Raw genomic sequence first — 24191 nt, 5'->3', positions numbered from 1 at the left:
GTGCGGCCGCACCAGAGTTTTGTACAGTTGCAACATGACCTCCTGGCTCCGAAACTCAATCCCTCTACCAATAAAAGCTAACACACCGTATGCCTTCTTAACAACCCTATCAACCTGGGTGCCAACTTTCAAGGATCTATGCACATGGACACCCAGATCCCTCTGTTCATCCACACTACCAAGTATCTTACCATTAGCCCAGTACTCTGTATTCCTGTTACTCCTTCCAAAGTGAATCACCTCAGACTTTTCCGCAGCCCAGCTCTGCAGCTTATCTATGTCCCTCTGTAACCTGCCAGTTCCCTCCGCACTGTCTACAACTCCACCGACTTTAGTGTCATCCGCAAATTTACTAACCCATCCTTCTACGCCCTCATCCAGGTCATTAATAAAAATGACAAACAGCAGTGGCCCTAAAACAGATCCTTGCGGTACACCACTAGTAACTGAACTCCATGATGAATATTTCCCATCAACCACCACCCTCTGTTTTCTTCCAGCTAGCCAATTCCTGATCCAAACCACTAAATCACCCTCAATCCCATGTGTCCATATTTTCTGCAATAGCTTACCATGGTGAACTTTATCAAATGCTTTGCTGAAATCCATATGAATAGGTTCATATTCCCTTCAGTATAGGAGATTAAGTGGCAATTTAATACCAGTGTTTAATTGAATTAATTAATTGACTTAATTTAATTAATGATTAATTGAATTCACATGGTGGATGGAGGGAAATGATTTCCTCTGGTGGATGAGCGTAGAACAAAAGGACGTAACCAAAATTAGAGCTAGGCCATTCGGAGGAGATGTCAAGAAACGCCTCTTCTTACAAAGGATAATGGAAGTTGCCCCCAGATGACTGTTGAGGCTGGATTGATTGCAAATTTAAAGATTGTGATTGATGGAGATTTTTGTTAGGAAAGGCAATTGAGAGTTACAGGATCAAAGGAATTAGCAGGGTAAATATGAGGGTTTAAGGGGATAGGGCCAGGGTGGGATTGTGGTCGGTGCAGGCTTGATGGGCCAAATGGCCGCCTCCTTCTATTCTAAGATCAGTTATGATCTGACAGGCACAAAGCTGAAAAGTCTGTTTCTGTTCCTGTAGTTTGAAAACCTATTGTCTTTATTACCTATGTATGTGTCTTAGTGACAAAAGCAATCCTGTTTTGGATTGTCACTTAATAGAAAGATGTAAATAACCATTTTGCAAATTGTACAGAATTTTTATCTTTTTGTACATTTGACAAAATGATTCTAGTTGATAAGTTTGGATCAAGAACTTCTCTGAAATTTGCTTTCGTTGTATTTGAAAGACTTACTATAAATATACTAGCACTAAATGCACATGTGTCTTGCTGGGCCAAAATTAGTGACATATTATCAACACCTTCATAAAACCTGGCACTGACGTGCCCAAACAACTTAATTATCTGGCCTTCAGCATTACAACAGTACAGTATAAATTACAGCTTGTCCCATTTCAAACAGCACTAAATGGAAATAGTTGATGAACTTTATAACTCTTGAGCAACAAAAAAAAATATTTTGACTGGATCCAAGCTTTCTTGCATTTGAAACAATAATTGTACTTTAGGCTGTACAACTCTACTTTCTGTCATGGGTGTTTAAAATCTTGTAAAATTTTGCATCACCACCTTATTCTCACATGTTTTGTTCCAACAAAAGATTATCCTTTCCAATGTAAAGTTAATTCTGGTTATAATTCATCATCTTTCACTTTACAATTCTCTTGGTGTGGACAGGTGGCTGAACTTGAAATAGCACAGTTCAGAATCAAATGTCCTGCTCTTTGGTGGATTGGAGGCAGCTCTTGCCAGGTTCACTTTCCTGGGATAAGAAAATTTAATTTTGATGCACATTTGCTGTTGCCAGTACACTCCAACTTGGAGAATATGAAGTAGGATTACACTTTACATTTTTTTGGAATGGATATAAATTTTATTTGTATCAAAGGAACTCCTGAAAATGGGATAATTTTTAAAAATTCTTTGATGGAATGTGTGCATTCCTGATGAGGCACCATTTATTGCCCTTTCCTAATTGCCCTCAAGAAGATGGTGATAAGCCACCTCCTTGAACAACTGCAGTCCATGTGATTGTAGGTACAGCCACAGTGCTTTAGGAAGGGTGTTCCAGGACCTTTTGTCTTGGATGGGACATGGGTGTCACTGGTGAGGCCAGTATTTGTTGCTCATCGCTAATTACTCTTGAATTGAGTGGTTTGCTAAGCTATTTGAGGACAGCTAAGAGTCAACCATATTGAAGTGGGCCTGGAGTCACTTGTAGGCTAGACCAGGTAAAGATGGCAGATTTCCTTCCCTAAAGGAAATTAGTAAACCAGATGGATTTTTACAATAAGCCATACTGGTGTAATTTCATCCATTACGGAGACTAGCTTTCAATTCCAGATTTAATTAATTGAATTTAAATTCCACTGGCTGCCATAGTAGGATTTGAACCCATGTATCTAAAGCATTAACATGGGTCCATGGATAACTGATCTAGTGATATCTCCATTATGCCATTGATCCTCACAGTGACCCAGCCTTTTTACTGGCTGGCTTCTCTCCCACTGACCATGGTGCTGCTCTTTGGGAAATTCTGGGCCCTGCCCCCCTCAATCCCCATCGGTGGGATACTTGCTATCATCACATGGGCTGTGGGAACCCATAAAACCACCCCGCTGTTTAAGACTAATCACTGTTGAGTAGTGGAAAGATGGTTAAAGCTAATGATGGATCATTTGTGTCACTTACTTCAATCCTCTCACTGGAGCCAGCCATGGCACTCCTCCTTTGGTTGCAGAAAAAGCTATCATCTTCCTGGACTAGAATAAGGAAGAGGACTTTTAAGGAAGAGGACAAGCGATGACACTTTTAGGACCTTAGCCAAGAAAGAGAATGCAGACATGGGGCAGTAATTGCAACCAATATAGGGCCAAGGCTGTTCTTCTTGAGGAAGGAAGTGATGATGTTTGTTTTTGAAGAGACGAGAAATTTCTTTTTAAAGATACCTAGAAGCAAAATAGCTGGAGTACAAGTTAACCATGCTCCAACTTAACTTTATTGTGTCCTTTGAAGTGTATTTGTCTTTTTAATGCTCTTGGGTCCTCAGTATTTGAGAATGAGGATAAGTTCTTTTGATTTCCTCACCGTTTACGTCCCTAAGAAATAACACTCTTTTCTGTGCTCATATGTTATCTCAGTAACTTATTTTTAGCTGTCCTGAGTTGACCTGAGAAAATTGGCATGGCAGAAGCTAGTATGTATGTTTGTGTTTAAGCTCAAAATGCAGAGTTTTGTCTGTGCTCGTTCTCTCACTTTCCCACTTGAACTGCTATACATTTAAAGGCGTTACCCTACCAGATGTGCCATTTTGACAGAATTTGCTTTAAAATACTCTACTGATGTCAGGCTGCTATTTCATTCGGTTCATCCTCCAGCCAAACAGAATAAATAAATTGGGTAATACTGAACCAAACCTCGACAAGTTGGAGACCAAGATGTTTCTGCAACTATGAAATTTTGCTTACTTTCCCTTCCCAAATCAAATAGTAATTTGCTACTTTTAGTAGTAACAAATTGCTGCACGGAGCAAGGGTATATTTACTTCAGGTTTTATACTGCGCAGTGTCATAGCAGAGCTCAAAAGTCACGCGGAAGAGTGCCAACATTATTTCATAGTTTCTCTATATCTGAATCCTTGTATGATTTTAGAATATAACTTGTAGCAAATCTGGTTCTAATCAATATGAAGTCATTGTTGTCCACACCTGTTCTTGCCAAAGTTATATAGAACATAGAACATAGAACAGTACAGCACAGAACAGGCCCTTCGGCCCACGATGTTGTGCCGAGCTTTATCTGAAACCAAGATCAAGCTATCCCACTCCCTATCATCCTGGTGTGCTCCATGTGCCTATCCAATAACCGCTTAAATGTTTCTAAAGTGTCTGACTCCACTATCACTGCAGGCAGTCCATTCCACACATTTTAGTGTCTTTACTCTTTTCACTTGGCATTGCTCTTGGCTTGCTTTCTGCAACAGGTCCCTGGCCTTTTTTGGAAGTATTACACTGTGATTAATTTTGTAACTGAGTTCATGCTTTTATTAGAACAATGTGCATATGTACTGGGAATGCATCGTTTTGTATTTCAAAGGATCGTACTTGTCAGTTATTCTGTAGTGTAGCTGAAACAAAATATGGGCATTTGTACTAAAGTGCAAGTTAATTATTTGCTCATATTAACATCTCAAATTGATTTCCTTCAATGAAAATTTTCTTTGATCATGTTTTTGATCAAGAAGCTTGTACAAAATCAGTTTTTGCTTTTTTATTTGAGTTTTGAAAGCAACTTGCAATTATGTTGATTTTGATTTGATTTATTATTGTCACATGTATTGGGATACACTGAAAAGTATTGCAACATTATTACAGGAAAACAAACCCAGTGTAATTAGACAAAGAGCTAATGGTGGCAGAATTAGAATGGCTGACTGAGAATTTAGTCAAAGAGGCTAATTTTAAAGTGGATTCTGAAGGAGGTGAGAGACAGAGAAGTTAATGGAAGGAATTTCAGAGCTTGGCGCCTATGTGGCTCAAGAAAAGTCATTTCAACAGAGTGGCACGGTGGCACAGTGGTTAGCACTGCTGCCTCACAGCGCCAGGAATCCGGGTTCAATTCTGGCCTCGGGTCACTGTGTGGAGTTTGCACATTCTCCCCGTGTCTGCGTGGGTTTCCTCCAGGTGCTCTGGCTTCTTCCCACACTCTAAAGATGTGCAGGTTAGGTGGATTGGCCATGTTAAATTCAGGGGGATTAACAGGTTGAATATGTGGGTTACGGGAATAGGGCCTGGGTGGGATTGTGCTCAGCGCACACTCGATGGGCCAAATGGCCTCCTGTACTGTACTGTACTGTAGGGATTCTTATGGAACATTAAATTTCACACAACACACATATTTACTTTTACTAGTTCCTGTAAGTATATTGTTACAATCCGTTTAGGGACCAGTAACATTTTTGTTTAAATGAGATGACGGGGGGACTTTTACTGTCCCGCCCACCACGGGAAAGGTAGCGGGCAGGACGTGGACCATGCAGACGTCCACTGATCTCTGGCAGGATTTTCCAACCTTGGGGCGAGTGTGACTGGACAATCCCGCCCGAAGTTTAAAAATCCCAGTTACCCACTTAAGACAATAAAAGCGCAAGAATCCATGGCTTTAAACAAACAAAATAAACTTTACTGTACAAATCAGAAAAGTAAAACAATCAACACTATCTAATACTCTAACATTCAGAATTAATGAGGTATATATAAATTAACAGGTAAATTATGTTCAACACTCCACATTAAATGACAGATGCGCTCCCACGGATTTCTCAGCAACCCACCAGAACGTCAATGGCCACTGTGAGTCACAGAATCTCATGAAAACGCTGTCCCCCTTACGAGGGATTTCATCTCCTTATTTTTGAAGATCAAGACTCTGAATTTCCGCAAAAACCACTGTGTTGCCTCAGTGACTGCCCGCTTCCCAATATTTCAATCTCTTCTACTGAAACTGTGTACAAAGCTGCACTCCTGCCTTGAGTTACTGACACACTTCCAGCTCTTTCACAGACCACTAGCTTCACTAAGATGGCACTGCCCCAGGTTCCTTCAAACTCCAACTTCCCGGTTGCAGGTAGCTCGCAGGGCTTCCCTGAGCCCTAACTGCCTCCAGCAAGGTACCAGTGACCTTCCTCCACCTCAGCTCCCCAGGAATTTTGTTAGGCCGCATTTGGAGTATTGTCTAAAATTCTGGTTGCCACACTACCAGAAGAATGTTAATGCATTGGAAAGAGTGCAGAAAAAATTTACCAGGATGTTGCTTAGTTTGGAGGATATGGACAATGAAGAAAGGTTGAACAAACTTGGATTGTTTTCATTGCAGCGTCAGAGGTTGAGGGGGGACCTGATAGAGGTTTACAAGATTATGACAGGCTTGGATAGAGTGGATAGTCTAGAGTCTTTTTCCGAGGACCAAAGGGTCAATTACTTGAGGGATAGGTTGAAAGTGAGAGGGGGAAAGTTTTAAAAGAGATGCAAGGGGCAAGTCTTTCACACACAGGGTGGTGAATGCCTGGAACGTACTGCCGGAGGAGGTGGTGGAAGCAGATTCTACAACAATGTTCGAGAGACATCTGGATAGATACATGAATAGGCAGGGAATAGAGGGAAATGGACCACATGGAGGCAAGAAAATATTAGATTAGAGAGGCACCGGTGTCGACACAGACTTGGTGGGCCGAAGGGCCTGTTTCTGTGCTGTACTGTTCTTTGTTCTTTGAATTCTGATTGCCGAGCTTGCTAACAGCAGCATTTTTTGGTATCCTCTTCCCCTTGCTGTGACCACTCATAAATTGAAACCAGAGTACCCTCTTGAACTCCATCCATCCCCATGGTGGCATAATCTTTCAGGATGAGTGCCTTTAAACTACTTTAGTTCTAACTCTCAAAACATTTCTTTGAACTGCACTTATTTGTAGGCAGTGTAGACATCACATCTTCAAATTCTCTGGCTAAGTAGGCCCCTCTGCAATTTTTAGGATTTTGCCTTTCAGATGTTAACCCCTTGTTAATCTGGCCCCAATCTTTTAAATGTAATGAACTCCAAACTGCTTTAGTTGCATTTATCCCATTTTCTACAGTTAAACTTTAATCTTCCCGGGCTAAACATTACCTACACGGTATTAACATGAAGCACGAACTAGATGTTCATAACAATATGCATTAATTTGCATCAAAATTTATATGCTATATTCAATTTAGAACATAAGAAGCGCGTGCAGGAGTAGGTCATTCAGCCCTTTGAATCTGCTTTGCCGTTCAATCAGATTGTGAATTTATAATAGCAAACAAAGAAATGGCAGAGCAAATAAACAACTACTTTAGTTCTGTCTTCGTGGAGGAAGACGCAGATAACTTCACAGAAATGCTCGGGAACCAAGCAAGAACTGAAGGAAATTAGTACTACTAAAAAAGTAGTGCTGGAGAAATTAATGGGACTGATAGCCGATTAAATCCCCAGGGCCTGACAATCTACATCTCAGGTACTAAAATAAGTGGCCATGGAAATGATGGATGCATTGGTTGTATTCTTCCAAAACTCTGTAGGTTCCGTGTTATGATTCCAATTGATACCACTGGACAGGAAAGTCCTAGAATGGAACCCTGGCTCAAAAAACCATAGCTTTCATCTTTTTTTTAGAAAACATGGATGAACAGAATCACAGGAATTAGCTTTTAACAAAAAAAATTATTAAACATGAAAACTTTGACTATAATACAGTAGTCCTTATCTTCACAAATGTGCACAGATTACAAAATATATCATGTGCTATAATGTTCTCAGTAAACACACAGTCCCTATAATCCAGCAGGCTAACTGTGGTCAGATACACTGCACGCTGAAACCAAGTGGCAGATGCCAACCAATCAAATTTCTGTGAATTGCTCCTTTAAATCTCCCCAGATGATTATTACAGCGTGAGCCAACTGATCTCACTGGACTCTGGCTTCCATACACGTGTTTTCAAACTCCACTCTCAAAAATATACGCCTCTTCTTTCCTCTTTCAAAGAATCTTCTTTTATACAATGCTTTCTCTCAGCCGTTTTGGCAAAGATCCTTTCAGTATTCTTTTGTCTTGAATTGCCATGTCCATCTAAACTTCTAATAAAGTTACTCTGTCCCCAACAGAATACTGTTGTTTCAAAGACTGGAAATAAGGACCTTGTGATTGCTTCAGGTATCTTGCGTTTCTCTAGCCAACCTCATCAGCCCTGCTATACCCAGTTCTATCTTTAACTTAAGTGAACAATACCTTTCTCAAATTCCAGTTTCTGGTTTCCTTTTTACTTCAATCTTCCTGGAAACTTCTCTTCAGTTTCTAGTTGCCATAACTAGCTGTTATTTAATTTCTGGTACTTGCTTTCTTGCCTATTACTACATTGCATGGCCTCACTGATTCTAGCAGGGTTGTGAGTGCTACCTTTCCTTTCTCGCTGCTAAGCTGCCATGATGTCAGTTAAAATACATTCACAAAGCCCCTGGCTGCTAAGCAACATGTCATTCTTTCTCCAAGCTCCTGTTTACTTTTCATGTCATAAACTCTCCCAGCCCAATGCTGAGTGTGCTTCAGATTGAACTGAAATCAAAAGCCCCCATACATGCAAACGCCTTCGTTTAGCATGAGTCTAACTAGAGTTTTACCCTTTCTTACACAGAAGCACCAAATTAAACTTGCTTAAATCCACACATTTTTAATAACCAACAACACAAACATTGATCACTTAAAACTATCTTTGCTTCCTGACATTTGAAACAATCTTGGCAGATGAGGGTAACAAATGTAACCTTGCTATTTAAAAAAGAAAGGAGGAAGAAAATAAGGAATTGCAGACTGGTTCACCTCACATCAATAGTAGGGAAATGCTTGAGTCTATTATAAAGGATGTGATAACAGAGAACTTAGAAAATATCAACTGGATTCAACAAGATCAACATGGGTTTATGAAAGGGAAATCATGTTTGACAAACCTATTGGAGTTTTTTGAGGACATAACTAGTAGAATGGATAAGGTTTGAACCACTGGATGTGGTGTATTTGGATTTTCTGAAAGCTTTTGATTAAGTCCCACATTAGAGGTTAATGTGCAGAGCTAAAGCACCTGAGATTGAGGGTAATATATTAGCGTGGATTGAGAATTAGTTAGCAGATAGGCATCAGAAAGTAGGAATAAATGGACCTTTCTTGAAGTGGCACGTGGTAACTAGCAGGGATTGGTGCTTGAGACCCAGATATTCACAATATACATTAGAGAGGGAACTAAATGTAATATTTCCAAACTTGCTGATGACACAGAACTTGGTGAGAATGTGAGTGGTGAAGAGGATGTTAAGAGGCTTCAAGCTGAGTGAGTGGGCAAATAAATACATGGCCGATGCAGTATAATGTGGATAAATGTGAAATTATCCACTTCAGATGGAGAAACAGAATGACAAGAGTATTATTTTAATGGTGATCAATTGGAAAATGTTGATGTATAAAGGGACTTGGTGTCCTTATATGCCAGTCATTGAAAGCAAAACATGCAGGTACAGCGAGCGGTTAGAAAGGCAAATAGTATATTGGCCTTTGTTGCAAGAAGACTTGAGTACAGGAATAAGGATGTCTTTCTGTAGCTTTACGGAGCCTTGTGAGACCACACCTGGAATACTGTGTGCAGTTTTGGTCTACTTTTCTAAGAAAGGATATATTTACCATGGAGGGAGTGCAGCAAAGGTTCACCAGACTGATTCCTGGGATGGCAGGATCGTCATATGAAGCGCGATTGGGTCGACTGGGCCTGTATTCACTGGAATTTAAAAGAACAAGAGGGCATCTAATTGAAACATATAAAATTCTGACAGACCTGGACAGACTGGATGAAGGAATATTGTTTCCTCTGGCTGAGTGGTCTAGAACAAGGGGGTCGCAGTCTCAGGATACGGGATAAGCCACTTAGGACTGATATAGGGAAAACGTCTCCACTTGGAAGGTAACAACTTGCAGAATTCTCTACCACGGAAGAAGAATTTATTTAAGAAGAAAATAGATTTTTAGACTCTAAAGGCATCTAGGAATACTGGGAGAGTGCGGGAGTGTGGTATTGACTTAGACGATCAGCCATGATCATTGGCTCAATGGGCCTAATGGCCTACTCTTACTCCTATTTTCTATGTTTCTATGTTTCACCATTTAACAAATATTCTGTCTTTCTGTTCTTCCTCCCCGAGTGGATAACTTCATATTTCTCCACATTGTATTGCATCTGCCAAATATTTGCCCACTTGCTTAGCCTCTCCAAATCCCCTTGAGGTGACTTTGCATACTCCTCACAACTCTCATTTGTTGCCTGCAAACTTAGAAATATTACATAGTGGCATAGTGGTTAGCATTGCTGCCTCACTGCCTCACAGTGCCAGGGACCCTGGTTTGATTCCTGCCTTGGGTGAATATTTGTGTGGAGATTGCACATTCTCCCCGTGTCTGTGTGGGTTTCCTCCAGATGCTCCAGTTTCCTCCCACAGACCAAAGATGTGGGGCAGCACAGTGGTTAGCACTGCTGTCTCTCAGCTTCAGGGACCTGGGTTTGATTCCCAACTTGGGTCACTGTCTGCGTGGTGTTTGCACATTCTCCCCGTGTTTGCGTAGGTTTCCTCCGGGTGCTCCAGTTTCCTCCCATAGTCCAAAGATGAGTGGGTTAGGTTGATTAGACATGCTAAATTAACCTTGGTGTCCTGGGATGTGATAGGTTAGAGGGATCAGCAGGGTAGCTTAGTGGTGGTAGAGCCTGGGTGGGATTGTTGTCGGTGCAGACTTGATGGGCCAAATGGCCTCCTTCTGCACTGTAGGGTTTCTATGTGCAGGTTAGGTGCATTGGTCATGTTAACTTGCCCCTTCGTGTTCCTAGATGTCTAGGTCAGGGGGGTAAATAGGTGAGGTTACAAGGATTTATTATTTATTCATGTTACAAGTAGACTTATTAATACGGGATAGGGCATGGGTGCAAGTCAGTGCAGATTTGATAGGTCGAATGTAGGGATTCTACAATGCATTTAATCCTCACATCTAAATCATAAAGTTTGTGAATGGCTTGAGTCAAGAACTTTGTGATCTCTCAATCCCAGGCTGCCAACCTAAAAATGACCCATTTCTTCTTGCCCTCTGTTTTCTGTCCATTTACCAGTTCTCAGTTAACGTTAACTACTAACCAGTATATTCCCCCAGTTCCTTTCATTTTGTTTGCCAACCTCTTGTGTGGGACCTTATTAAAAGCTTTCTGAAAATCTATATATACCACCTCCATTGGTTCCTGCTGGTTACATCCTCAAAAAAACTCTTAACAGGTTTCTTAAAACATGATTTCCTTTTGACTCCGCCGATCCTACCATTATTTTCTAGTGTCCTGTTGTCACATCCATTTAAGTTTTAAGTTTACTCATTAGTGTCACAAGTCAGCTTACATTAACACTGCAGTATAGTTACTGTGAAAATCCCCCAGTCATCGCACTCCAACGCCTGTTCGGGTACACTGAAGGAGAATTTAGCATGACCAATGCACCTAACCAGCGCATCTTTTGGACTGTGGGAGGAAACTGGAACTCCCGGAGGAAACCCACACAGGTATGGGGAGAATTTGTAAACTCCACACGGTCACCCAAGCTGGGAATTGAACTTTGGTCCCTGGCGCTATGAGGCAGCAGTGCTAACCACTGTGTCATCCATAGAGCTCCTCACTGAGACTTAATAATGCTTCTGCCCGGTTTCGAACCGAGATCCTTTTGCATATAAAGCAAACATGATAACCACTACGCTACAGAAACCACAATATTATAGATTCTAGCATTTCCTCACTACTGATATCAGGGTAACAGGTTTGCAGTTCCCTTTTATCTCTCTCCCTACATGACTGAGTAATGGGATTAGTTTTGCCACTTTGCAATCTGCAGGAACCGATCCAGAGTCTATAGAAGTTTGAAAGATGACCATCAATGCATCGGTCATCTCCACAACCACTTGGGATGTAGATCATCAGTCCAGAGGATTTATCTACCTTAAGCCCCATTAATTTTGCTCGTACTTTTTTAAACTAATATTGATGTCTTGCAGTTCCTCACTTACACTAATGCCTTGATTCTCCATTATTTCTGAGATGCTTTTAGTATTTTCTTCTGTGAAGACGGACAAGAAGTATTTGTTTGGTTTCTTTGCCTTTCCCATTATAAATTCTCCTAACTCTGCTTGTTTAATTACATAATTGGTCCTATCATCTCTCACGACAGTCGAGCTCCTTTCTACTCATTGGCAACCCACTGATCTTTGTCTCATCTACAGCCAAACTATTCCATATTTTCAACATTTGTTAAAGACGATAACGATCTTTGGACAGATCTCCACGGGACTTCACTGATTACTTCTTTGCTGGAAGATTTTCTATTCATCCTTGCCCTTGATTGTCAAGTGACCCTAATCTATACAGGGACAATTTGCCAAGTGTTCCATGACTCTTGACTCCTGGTATCACATTACAGAAATTATCCACAATCCTCCATTGTGCAAGCTGGTATGAAGACTCTTTTGCAATATTTCAACCATATCCTGATCATTTATAATAGCTTATTCCATTTATCCTTTAATAGAGCAATCCATTCTTAGAATTCCATTTCTGCAAATACAGTTGTACATTTTTGGGTGGATCTATCTGTTTTCGGAATTTGTATTCACATCTATTTTTCTTTTTTTTTCTTTAATAGAGTTTCTGATTCTCCCTATTCCCTGTTTTTTTGTTGCATGTTGTCAATACCTGTGGTTGGAATCTGATTAAATCTGGTTCCTGTGCACTGATTGTATTGCAGAAGTATTCCAAATAGTCACTTGGTAGTACACAACTTGAGTACTGTTTACAAAAAGAAATATGCTGTCAAAGCAAGTGCTAACCAATCATGGCATCATATCTAACATTAAACAATATGTTCTGAGTTTTGCAAGCATGGACTTGTTGTGTACAGTCGTACTCCGCCAATTGCAAACAGGATTGTGCTGTTTCTTATGATCCATCATTAAGTTGCACATTCCAACTAATGTACTTGGCACCATACCAGCACGGAAATTCATATCTCACATTACTCATTTCTGTGGTTGGCAGCATCCTGTTAGTGGAAAATGTCACTTGTGTTACTCATACCTGGCAGCAGCGTGAACCGGCTAACATCACCTTTAAGAGTAATTTGAGGTAGACTGGTCACTTTTCAGGTCTGAAAGTGAGGGCCTTGGGCCCATTTGTGAGTATGCACAATGCACAGCGAGCAATGATCTGACAGCGGGCAAAGCGCTCTGGCCCTATATACAAAGTTGCCTATTATTAAAAGGGAACATATAAGTTGGTTTAGAACTCATCCTAACCATGGTGCCCGAAATAAAAGGGTGTTCTGAAAGCTTTGCGATAATGTAATTCAAGTACTAGTTGTGTAGGATGTGTAATTTGATTATTGAGGACGATTAGTCAATAAATATTCAAGTTTAAGAATTAAAACAACTAAAACAAAACAAAGGAGATTGTCATCGACTTGCGTAGTGGAGAACATGCCCTTGTCTACATCAATGAGGACGAAGTAGAAATGGTCGAAAGCTTCAAGTTTTTAGGTGTCCGGATCACCAACAACCTGTCCTGGTCCCCACATGGTGACACTAAAGTTAGGAAAGCCCACCAACACCTCCACTATCTCAGAAGACTAAGGAAATTTGGCATTTCAGCCACGACTCTCTCCAACTTTTACAGTTGCACCATAGAAAGCATTCTTTCTGGTTGTATCACAGCTTGGGATGGCTCCTCCTCTGCCCAAGACCACAAGAATCTACAAAAGGCTGTGAATGTAGTCCAATCTATCACGCAAACCAGCCTCCCATACATTGATTTGGTCTGCACATCCCGCTGCCTCGGCAAAGCAGCCAGCATAATTAAAGACCCCCGCACCCCAGACATACTCTCTTTCGCCGCCTTCCTTCGGGAAAAAGATACAAAGTCTGAGGTCACATACCAACCGACTCAAGAACAGCTTCTTCCCTGCTGCCATCAGACTTTTGAAAGGACCTACCTTGCATTAAGTTGATCTTTCTCAACATCCTAGCTATGACTGTAACACTACATTCTGTACTGTCTCGTTTACTTCTCTATGAATGATATGCTTTGTCTGTACAGCATGCAAGAAGCAATACTTTTCACTATACACTAATACATGTGACAATAATAAATCAAATCAAATGTAAACATTAGCTTTCATTGAAAACAGTCACTGATGGTCATTACCTCTGGAGGCTGACTGTCTGGAAGAGACGAGGCAAAATGGAAAGCTCGGCTAGCTCAGAAGGCGACAGAGGCTGCCATGTCAGAGTAGGGCTCCTGATAAAGAGAGTTGATTATCAAGGTGCAAACCATTGTGTCAATAGTTAGAATGCTGCCAGTGAGGGAGAGAGAGATGGAAAGGTTAAGCAAAATGGTATAAAAATATATAATTTTAAAATTTTTTAGAATTAACCATCTTGTATCTTTTAAAAGTACCGATTAGTAGAATATTTTAACAATCTTGATTAATTACTAGGATTAATTCTTCCTTAGAAGCTCTGTTTGTGAATTATGGAACTTGGATTAATGTGATAATTTCTGGAATTGTGCAGCTATCAAATATGATATTTTTTCTGTAAATTTACATTCAAAGATGTGCATTGGCACTTGCTATTTGCTTACTTGGTGCATGCCTGATTTCAATCATGTCATTTGGGAGGGTCCAAGTGGAAGCTACTCTGATATATACAGGGTTGCAGTGCTAGGAATAGAGGAGAAGTTTGAGTCATTTTCTTGCAATTCCAGATGTTTCAAACTGCTTGATGAATGGAATTTTCCAGCTCTTATTCAGTGTTCTTTTTCAAGCATGGAACAGAGCTCATCTCCATGTTACTGAGTGCTATTACATTATGAATTATCTGCTTTTCACATTATAGATCCTTGAGTCCATGCCAATAACTGAGGAGGTGGAGGAGCTGCTTCGTGTTCTTGGACCGTTTTATGAACTTGTTGATGACAAAAAACAACCAATATCGCCTTATGCAATCTCAGCAGGTTAGACCTTTCAGAAAGTTGTACAACATTTCCATGATTTTTATTAGATGTTTTTTTAACTCTTGTTTATGTTGATCAGATTAACTGAAAATGGTTTATATTCTGCTTTTCAAAAAAAAACATTGCATTATCCTTTGTTTGAAACATGCTTAAATAATAAGTGTCCTGCTATTCTACTTTCTGCATCCTGCGTTGACTGTGCAGGCCGATTGGAGAAAGTGGTTAAGTCACTTGAAGGTAAGGAACCATATTTGTTTAGCATTACTGTTATCGAGTGGTAGATTGCTTTTTTACTTTGGCTTTTGCTGTTGAAAGTACTTGCTGAGACCTGGATGGCTGAAAAATAATCCACCGAATGCATCACCCACAAACCAAGTCACAGGCACATCTCAGAGGGCGGTTAATGTGTTGGATGAGCATTTTATTTATGTCAAAAGAGTTGATTTTATATATAAGGTTCAGTTTTTTTCTACAAATAGGAAAATGGTACTTTGTGAAAGGCTATCAGTTGGTGAAGAATTGATCCTTGGGTGAAGTAGCTATGTCACAATTGAATAGTTCAGCATGAGGTTGAGACTGGTTGAAGTGGGCATTGTGCAGCAATGAAAAATATGTTACTTTTTCAGTTTTTGCTACAGTCGGAATGGACATTAAGACTAATTGCAGAAAACAACAACTAATTGTTCTAAATTGAATCAAGATTTAAAACGTAAAAGAAGTGCATTTTACTCTTGTTATTCACTGAGCCCAATTAGCAATAAACTCTCCACAAATTGGCATTAGGCCGAAGGAGTTTAAGCTGTAGTTTGCTTGGCAACAATTTTTTATTTATTTTAAGACTGTTTCATAAACAGACTGCTGCAATAATTGACAATGGTGAATCAAGTCAAAACTGTGGCAACGATGGTAAATCTGTTTCAAACTTAACAGTTGAGAAGACAACTCTTTTTTTTTAAGTGTCAACTGCCTTACCAAAGATATTTTTATGACCATGGCCTTCGTCTTATGTTTGAGATCCTGGTCCTCAAACGGTCTCCAGTTCCCAGGATCTTGTCCGTGATCTTACTCGATGGGCAGAGGTGTTATGCAGTGAGACCTGGTTGGAAAAGGATCTTAGTTTTCCAGGTGTCCAGTGACAGGCCCTTTTTTCTCATATGTTTTGGAGAAGGAGCTGACAATGACTGGAGCTCATTTCTGAGTGAGTGCACATACAAGTGTCATCTGCATAGAATCCCTACTGAACAGAAGGAGGCCACTTGGCCCATCAAGCCTGTACAAACTCTCAGAGCACCTGACCCATCACATTTACCATGGCTAATCCACCTACTACAGATCTTTGGACTGTAGGAGGAAACCGGAGTACCTGGAGGAAACTCACACAGACACGGGGAGAACTTGCAAACTGGAGTTCAGTGATGAATTGGAGGGGTTTTGGACTGAAGACGGCGTAGGTTGAACAATTCTCTGTCTGTTCTGTAAATGATCTCCATGTCTGTGGGTATTTTGCTGGAGGTGAGGTGCCATCTTGAAAAAGAGGATTGGTGCAGTGATGCAGCTTTGTTTGATCTGAGATAGGGTCTATGATGGTCCTATTAGTGAAGATCATGACTTTGATATCATCGTAGAGTAGGTGGAGGATTGTGGCAGATTTCTGAGGACAGCCAAATTTGTGGAGGGTACTCTGGCAGACTTCCTCATTGACAGAATTGAAGGTTTTCATGAAGTCTAAAAAGACTGTGTATAGCAGTTGGTGCTGTTCCTTGCACCTTTCTTGCAGTTGCTGCACAATGAAGAGCATTTTTGTGATGCCTCTTGAGAGGGGTGAAAATGTACTATGACTTTGGAAGGAGTTCTTCAACCACTGGTTGCAGGTAGTTGAGAATCCTTGCAATTATCTTCCCTGTAGCAGATAGCAAGGAGATTCCACTGTAGATACCACAACCAGACATGTTTCCCTCTTAAATATAGTCATGATCACTGTATTCCTGAGATCCCTGGCATGCACTTCTTTTCCCAGATGAGGGATATGAGGTTGCCCAACTGTGACAGAGTGTACCTTTGCAATGTTTCAGAATATTAGCTGGCCTTCCATCTGCTCCAGAAACTTTGTTGTTCTACAGCTATTAGATGGCATTTTCAACTTGCTTCGGACTGGCGTGACACTGGGCACATGGATGGTGCATTGAGGAATAGAGTTGAAGATGCTAAGTTGAAGACAGAGTTTCAGTAGATTCAGGAATTCTTCAAAATGTTTTCTCCAATGAGCACTGATTGTTCTGTGACAATGATGAGCTCTCTTCCATGCTTGCCTCTCTGCTGGGTGCTTGGTCAATAGATTTTTGACAATGCTGGAAAAATCACATAAAAGTAAAAATAGTTTATTTATTAGTCACAAGGCTTATATTAACATTGCAATGAAGTTACTGTGAAATTCCCCTTCTTGGTGTCTGCATATTGTTGGATCTCCCATGCACTTTCCACCCATCATTCTTTATTTTGCAGCTTTTATGTTGTATCATTGGCTTCAGATGCCTGTAGAAATGCTGCTTTTCTCGAAGTATGGTGAAGCTTCCAGTCTGTGAAAGCTTTGCATTGTTGCTGAATCATCTCCTCTATCACTTGGTTGTTTTCATCAAACCAGTTGTGATGTTTCTTGGTCGAGAAGCCAAGGAACTCATTGCAGATGCTTGTTATGATGCGCATTAGGCTTGACCAAGTACAATGGCACACTGTGTAGCTCCTGGTGATTGAGTGGTTGGCAGTGAGGTGCTGACTCAGAAGGGCTGCCGTGGTGGGATCTTTGATTTGATTTATTATTGTCACATGTATACAGTGAAAAGTATTGTTTCTTGCTTGCTATACAGACAAAGCATGCTGTTCATAGAGAAAGAAAGGAGATGGTGCAGAGTGTAGTTACAGTCATAGCTTGAGTGTAGAGAAGTATCAACTTAATATGAGGTAGATCCATTCAAAAGTCTGATGGCAAAAATCAAATCAAAGACAGCAGGGAAGAAGCTGTTCTTGAGTCAGTTGATAGATGACCTCAGACTTTTGCAATTTTTTTCCCGACGGAAGAAGGCGGAAGAGAGCATGTCCAGGGTGCATGGGGTCCTTGATTATGCTGGCTGCTTTTCCGAGGCAGCAGGAAGTGTAGGCAGTATCACTGGATGGGAGGCTGGTTCGAGTGATGGACTGGGCTTCATTCACAACCCTTTGTAGTTTCTTGTGGTCTTGGACAGAGCAAGAGCCATACCAAGCTGTCATGCAACCAGAAAGAATGCTTTCCATGGTGCATCTGTAAAAGTTGGTGAGAGTTGTAGCAGACATGCCGAATTTCCTTAGTCTTCTGAGAATGTAGATGCGTTGGTGGGCTTTCTTAACTATAGTGTCACCACAGGGTGACCAGGATAGGTTATTGGTGATCTGGACGCCTAGAAACCTTTGAGGCCTTTTATAACTTTCTTGCAGCATTGCTTCTGTTGCCTCTGTTATTTTGGGGCCAGACTGACAGAGATAGAAAAGAGCATTGGAGGACAATGATCTCAAACTCGAGATTAAGGCGGCACGGTAGCACAGTGGTTAGCACTGCTGCTTCACAGCTCCAGGGTCCCGGGTTCGATTCCCAGCTCGGGTCACTGTCTGTGTGGAGTTTGCGCATTCTCCTCGTGTCTGCGTGGGTTTCCTCCGGGTGCTCCGGTTTCCTCCCACAGTCCAAAGATGTGCGGGTTAGGTTGATTGGCCAGGTTAAAAATTGCCCCTTAGAATCCTGGGATGCGTAGGTTAGAGGGATTAGCGGGTAAATATGTGGGGGGAGGGCCTGGGTGGGATTGTGGTCGGTGCAGACTCGATGGGCCGAATGGCCTCCTTCTGCACTGTAGGGTTTCTATGATTAAGGTCATCGTTTACAGGGCAGCTGTGAACCCATGCTCCTATGTATTTTGGAGACTTGGGCAACCTACAGCAAGCATCTCAAAGCGCTCAAAGTACCATCCATGGTGCATTTGCAAGATTGCCAAAACAAAATAAGGCCCCCTTCCAACAACCATGTTCTTTCCCAAACCGAGATGCCCTGCATCAAGGTGCTAATCACTGAAAACTAGCTCCTCTGGGTGGGACATGTTGTTCATATGCCTGACACCAGACCCTTGAGGCAGCTGCTCTATTCGGAACTCGGTCACAGCAGGGGGACAGTGGAAATGCTTTGGGATTTACTCAGTGCAACTCTAAAGAAGTCACATCCCACTAACTCGTGCGAGTCCCTGTCTTCTGGGTTTATTTGGGAAGGCATCAAACATATTGAGAGACTTGGTTGGAGAAACGAAAGTTGAAGTGTTGGAAAAAGAGCACAAACCTCCCAGCAACTTATCTACCAGGTCCTACAAGCACTATCCCCATGTGTGGCAGAGTCTGCAGATTGTGCATTGACTTTATCAGCCACCTCAGAACCCATTGAACCGGAATGGAAGCAAGTTATCCTCCGTCCTGTGGGATTGCCCAGGAAGAGAAGAAAATTTTTAATTTTAATTTGGACCCATGGGCAATAATTTGCTTAGTTACAGCACAGTTTGAAAACTGCGATATATTAAAAATAGAATAAGACTTCTGGGTGTAATGTCCTATCTGATTTTAAAGGCCTGTTAATTTCATATTTAATTCATTAATTTTACTATGGGTATTTTAAAAAAGAAATTACAGTTTATTTGCACAACCTATAAGCAGTAGAAGGACATTCTAGAAGCTTGATTTGCATCCCTCACCAAGAACAAAGGTGGATGGGGGCTAAAACAGTGCCATCAGCCTGTGTGCTAGTTCAGGTCCATCTGTTTGCCACATCATTTGCCTGGAGATGGAATGAGGAGGGGCAGCAGGGCAGGTAGCTGATTAATTGATTAAGGGCCTGTTATGGCCCGCGAACAGAAGCCAACTGGAATTTCTAGATGGCCTCCAAGTTCCCAGAGACAGTGGGGACTAGTTTAGCTGCTTGGTTGTGTCTACCAAGTGGCAGAGGGATCAGGGCCCCAGTGCTATCAGGCTTGGAGATCCTACTTGCCTTGATCAGCAGCAGTCACAGACTAGACTGTAGAGGGAATACCCTCATCCTATCCAACTGCCATGGTCTGGCTGCAAAAGTCATTTTTTGTTTTGTATTTTAAAAAAGTTGGAGAGAGCCACCTATTCCCTCACTTAGCTGCTATTATGTCCTGCTGCTGCTTTCAAGCTGGATGGCCTCTGACTAAAATTGGACAGCAAGCTCACCCTCTGGCCAATAATGGGCTGCTCCAAAGAAAATCGCAGTGTAACTGTTTTCCACACAGGGCAGGCTGGAATCTTGTCTTGTGATTTTCTTTCCATTGGCGTTGTGGGGATTCCATTCCAGTTTAAAATGTTATTGGCCTCTACAGGGATTGTAACAAGCACATGATGTGAGATGGATGCAAGTAATTGTACTAAGTTTCAAAAATTACTTACCTGTTTTAGTTTATTATGCAAGATGATCTGTTGCATGAAGGAGCTGTAAGTAAATTTGGTTTTAAAATAAAAACAAGCAGTGGTCTTCACGCTTCAGGAGTTTGCTCCAGTAAACTTATATCTCCAGCAAAATTATATCTCCACCCCAGTTAGAAAACTGTTGTAATATTAAGACATAAACACATAACAGTAGTTAAATCTGAATATTTGTAGCAATAATCTCTCTCTTCTCCACACTGTTATTTCAAGGAGCCCCCCAAGACTCTATGCTTGAATGCTCCTCTTCCTCATCTACACACTTTCTTTGGAGACATCAACTGGAGTTCTAGGGTCAGCTTCTCTCTCTCTCTATTATATATATATATATATATATATGTATATACCAGCCCAACATCCCAAACATTTCTTGACAGTTCTTGCTGCACTGCCCCTGTATATTGTCAGCCTGTTTGTGGCTTTGTGGCTTATCCAGGGCATGCAGCCCTGGATGAGCCACAATTTCCTATCATTAAACCCTGAGACGATCTCCAGTCATTACGAAAGCACTGCCCTTTCCGCAAAATACATATCACTCCTCTGCCACTGTCCCCAGTTCAACCAAACTTTTTGAAGCACTGGCATACCATTTACCTTTAGCTGTCCTCCTGACCCCATATCCTTACCATCACAATGACCCTCTCAGTAACATTGCCTGTCTCTTCCCCTGCTGCTTTGAGGCATCTGCTGTCAAAACCCATCCCCATGCCTTTGTCATCTCCAGATTTGAGTACTCCAATGCTCTTCTGGACAGCCTTCCATCAATTTCAGTATATTTGGAATCCTGCTGTTAGTATCCTATTCTGCAGCAATCTTTCTCACTGAAATTCATTGACAGCTAGTCTCTTAATGACATAAATTTAAATCCTTCTGTTCAGATCCCTTCATGGCCTCATCCTCCTCTATTGCTGAAACATTTTCCAGTCCTACAATTCTCTGATCCCTACTTCTCCAACTCTAGACCCTTGTGTATCCACCATTTCCTTTACCCCATCATGGTTAACTTGCCTTGAACCATGTGAATCCGATGCCCTGGAATTCCCACTCCAATTTCTCCAACTCCCTCCAGGAGCTGCATTAAAATAAAACATTTTTGCAGTGTGTCTCTTGCAATTTGCATTGTAAAATAGTTTGGAGAAGGAAATTCTAATGTTTGCTTGGTTAGTACCAAATTTGAATATTGCTGAAAAGAGAGACATGATATTGAAACTTTTCATCTTGCACAGACTGTACCCAACCAGTCTGTGTTTGCAAAGGCCAATACAAAATATCTACTGCTAAGTGATTTGGAATCGGGCAGCAGTTGTTGAACAATGCTGAGTGCGCTAATAGCTATGCTACCAACCATTTTAAGATAATCAGTTAAGCTCCTAAGGTAGTTCATTTCTATTTGCCAGAAGTGATCTACATTCATGTACAGGGACCTGTTATCTGCAAACAAACAGAACATGTTCAGGCCTTGCGCCCTTTTAGTATTATCCAGTCGCTTGTAGTTTATTCATATGCCTATAGTTTCCTGTGGCTTCCTCCATGGCAACATCTTGGCTAACAATCAGCACCCTTTTCTCCTGTATTGTACATTGTTGTAACCATTTGAAATTTGGCATTCTTGCATTTGTCCTGATGAATAAAATATTAAAAGCTTTGGCAACACGTCTCTCTTTTCAGCCATAGCTCTAATGTCCTGAAATTTGCAATTAAATTATGATACCAACTGACCAATTATAGTTGCATTATAATGCACTCTTGACAACCTTAGGCCATCACAAAGCATTTTAAAGTTCATAAAGCATTTTTGAAGTGAATCATTATGATGTTGGGAAATATGGCAGCAAATCTGCACGCAATGAAGTAAAATAACTAGATCTTTTTTGGTGGCGTTTGATATATATTATCCAGGAGAAATCTCTTTCTCTTCTTCAAATAGTGCTGAGGAATCATTTATATCCATCTGGGAGGGCAGACAATAGCCTTGATTTTAACATTGCATCCAACAATGCAACACTCTCTCTCAGACTTTATTTAGATGTTAGGTCCAGGAGTGTGGTTTGAATCCATAACCTTGTAACTTGGGCAAGAGTCAGGGAAAATTAATAGAATTCCAGAAAACTTGAACAATTAAGTGGATAACCAAAGGAATGGCAGATGGCGATTATTGCAAATATATGGACTGCAGCGGTTCAAGAAAGCAGCTCACCATCTTCTCAAGGGCCGTTGAGGATGGGCAATAAATGCTGGCCTCGCCAGCGATGCCCACATCTTATTATTGAAAAAAAATTATTGTTAGATTCTGTCAAATTTCCAAATTTGTAGTTTGGTCTAATTAAAAAAAAAATTTGAATATTGAAATGTATACTATCTAAAGAATATTTTTTGTGGGATGAATGATTTTTTCTTCTATACTTGATATATTTGGCTGATATTTCAAACAACTTTTTTTTTAATATCCAGATCTTGGCAATGTTTTCAACTCACCCAATAACTGTAACAAAATGAATGGAAAAGTTGAAGGCAATGATAGTGGTGCAGAATCTGAACAGGCGGGTGATGATATAACTGATGATGATGATGAAACAGGTAAATTGTTCTGATTACAGTTTTCTTAATCATCGCAACATTCTAATGACATCAACACCTGAAATATGTTTTGTGTTGTAAGATGCATGAATTATTTAGCAATTTTTAAAATGTGGGTTTACAAGAAATTTCATATTTCCTACTGGATGAACTTGAGCTTTATGAATGTTCTGGTTTACAACATTTGTTTTGTTCATTTGTGGGACATGGCCGTCGCTGGCTGGCCAGCATTTATTGCCCATCCCTTGTTGCCTGAGAGCAGTTACCACGGAGTCACATGTAGGCCAGGAAAGGGCAGCAGATTTCGTTCCCTTAAGGACATTAGTGAACCAAATGGGTTTTTCCGACAATTGACAGTGGTTTCGTGGTCATCAGTAGATTCTTAATTCCAGATATTTTTTTAATTGGATTTCAATTCCGCCATCTGCTGTGTCAGGATTCGAACCCAGGTCCTCAGAACAGGAGATAACCAAGCTGTAGATCAGTGTGCAAGTTTAAAGTACTACTAAGTACTTGCTGTTTGATCTGAGACTTACTTGGAAACTTGTCCAATTTAGTATCTTGGCTAATATTTCAGAAGATTGGGCTGCTATAGTGTGGTACAAGCTGTTCATAACCAGCTGATTTGTGCATTTGGTTTCATCTGTTTAAAGCAGCTGTCCTGCCTTAATCTTTTGCCATTCCGGCTTACGGGTTTATTCTTGTTCAAATCAGTTATGGCACAAATTGTAAGACACTTGAAGAATCAGCTGCCATTAGCTACTCTACAGCTATGGCTGGCTGACCCAGTATGCTACAGCTGTCCTGACAGCTGATTCTAGCAACCAATTATAGTTCTGACTGAAATTGTGAATTGCAGAATGGATTTCTACAGATTTTTAAAGTAACTTAAAGTAACAATAATATCTGTTTGATAAGCAGCTAATTCATTTGATTTGATTAATTTTTGTCACGTATTCGTATACAGTGAAAAGCATTGTTGTGTGCTGTACAGACAAAGCATACCGTACATAGAGAAGGAAAGGAGAGAGTGCAGAATGTAGTGTTTACAGTCATGGGGTGTAGAGAAAGTTCAAGTTAATACAAGGTAGGTCCATTCAAAAGTCTGATGGTAGCAGGGAAGAAACCATTCTTGCATCAGTTGGTATGTGTCCTCGGACTTTTGTATCTTTTTCCTGATTAAAAAAGGTGGAAAAGAGTATATCCGAGGTGTGTGGGGTCCTTAATTATGCTGGCTGCTTTTCCAAAGCAGCGGGAAGTGTAGACAGTGTCAATGGATGGGAGGCTGATTTGACTGATGGACTGGGCTTTGTTCATGACCCTTTGTAGTTTATTGCGGTCTTGGACAGAGCAGGAGCCATACCAAGCTGTGATAC

At 40.9% G+C, this 24191-nt stretch overlaps 1 protein-coding gene and 1 non-coding gene across 6 annotated transcripts in view; one reads left to right on the top strand and one right to left on the bottom strand.

The window, feature by feature from the left end:
* acbd5a (acyl-CoA binding domain containing 5a) overlaps positions 1 to 24191 on the top strand; it is a 98501-nt gene that overhangs the window by 39958 nt on the left and 34352 nt on the right. For 4 of the 5 annotated variants that reach the window (XM_078233885.1, XM_078233904.1, XM_078233895.1 and 1 more), the window contains 2 exons: positions 14616 to 14733; positions 22690 to 22815. In XM_078233885.1, coding sequence (XP_078090011.1) covers positions 14616 to 14733; positions 22690 to 22815 — 244 coding nt within the window. The remainder of the gene's footprint in view (positions 1 to 14615; positions 14734 to 22689; positions 22816 to 24191) is intronic. The other variant, XM_078233912.1, reaches the window with a different exon arrangement.
* Positions 11368 to 11440, bottom strand: trnai-uau (transfer RNA isoleucine (anticodon UAU)). Its single transcript has one exon. It is a non-coding gene; the product is annotated as a tRNA-Ile (tRNA).

This window comes from Mustelus asterias, chromosome 2, assembly GCF_964213995.1.
Source record: "Mustelus asterias chromosome 2, sMusAst1.hap1.1, whole genome shotgun sequence".
Taxonomy (NCBI): domain Eukaryota; kingdom Metazoa; phylum Chordata; class Chondrichthyes; order Carcharhiniformes; family Triakidae; genus Mustelus; species Mustelus asterias.
Note: the sequence above shows the minus strand (reverse complement) of the source record. Positions and strands in the feature narration are given on the sequence as shown.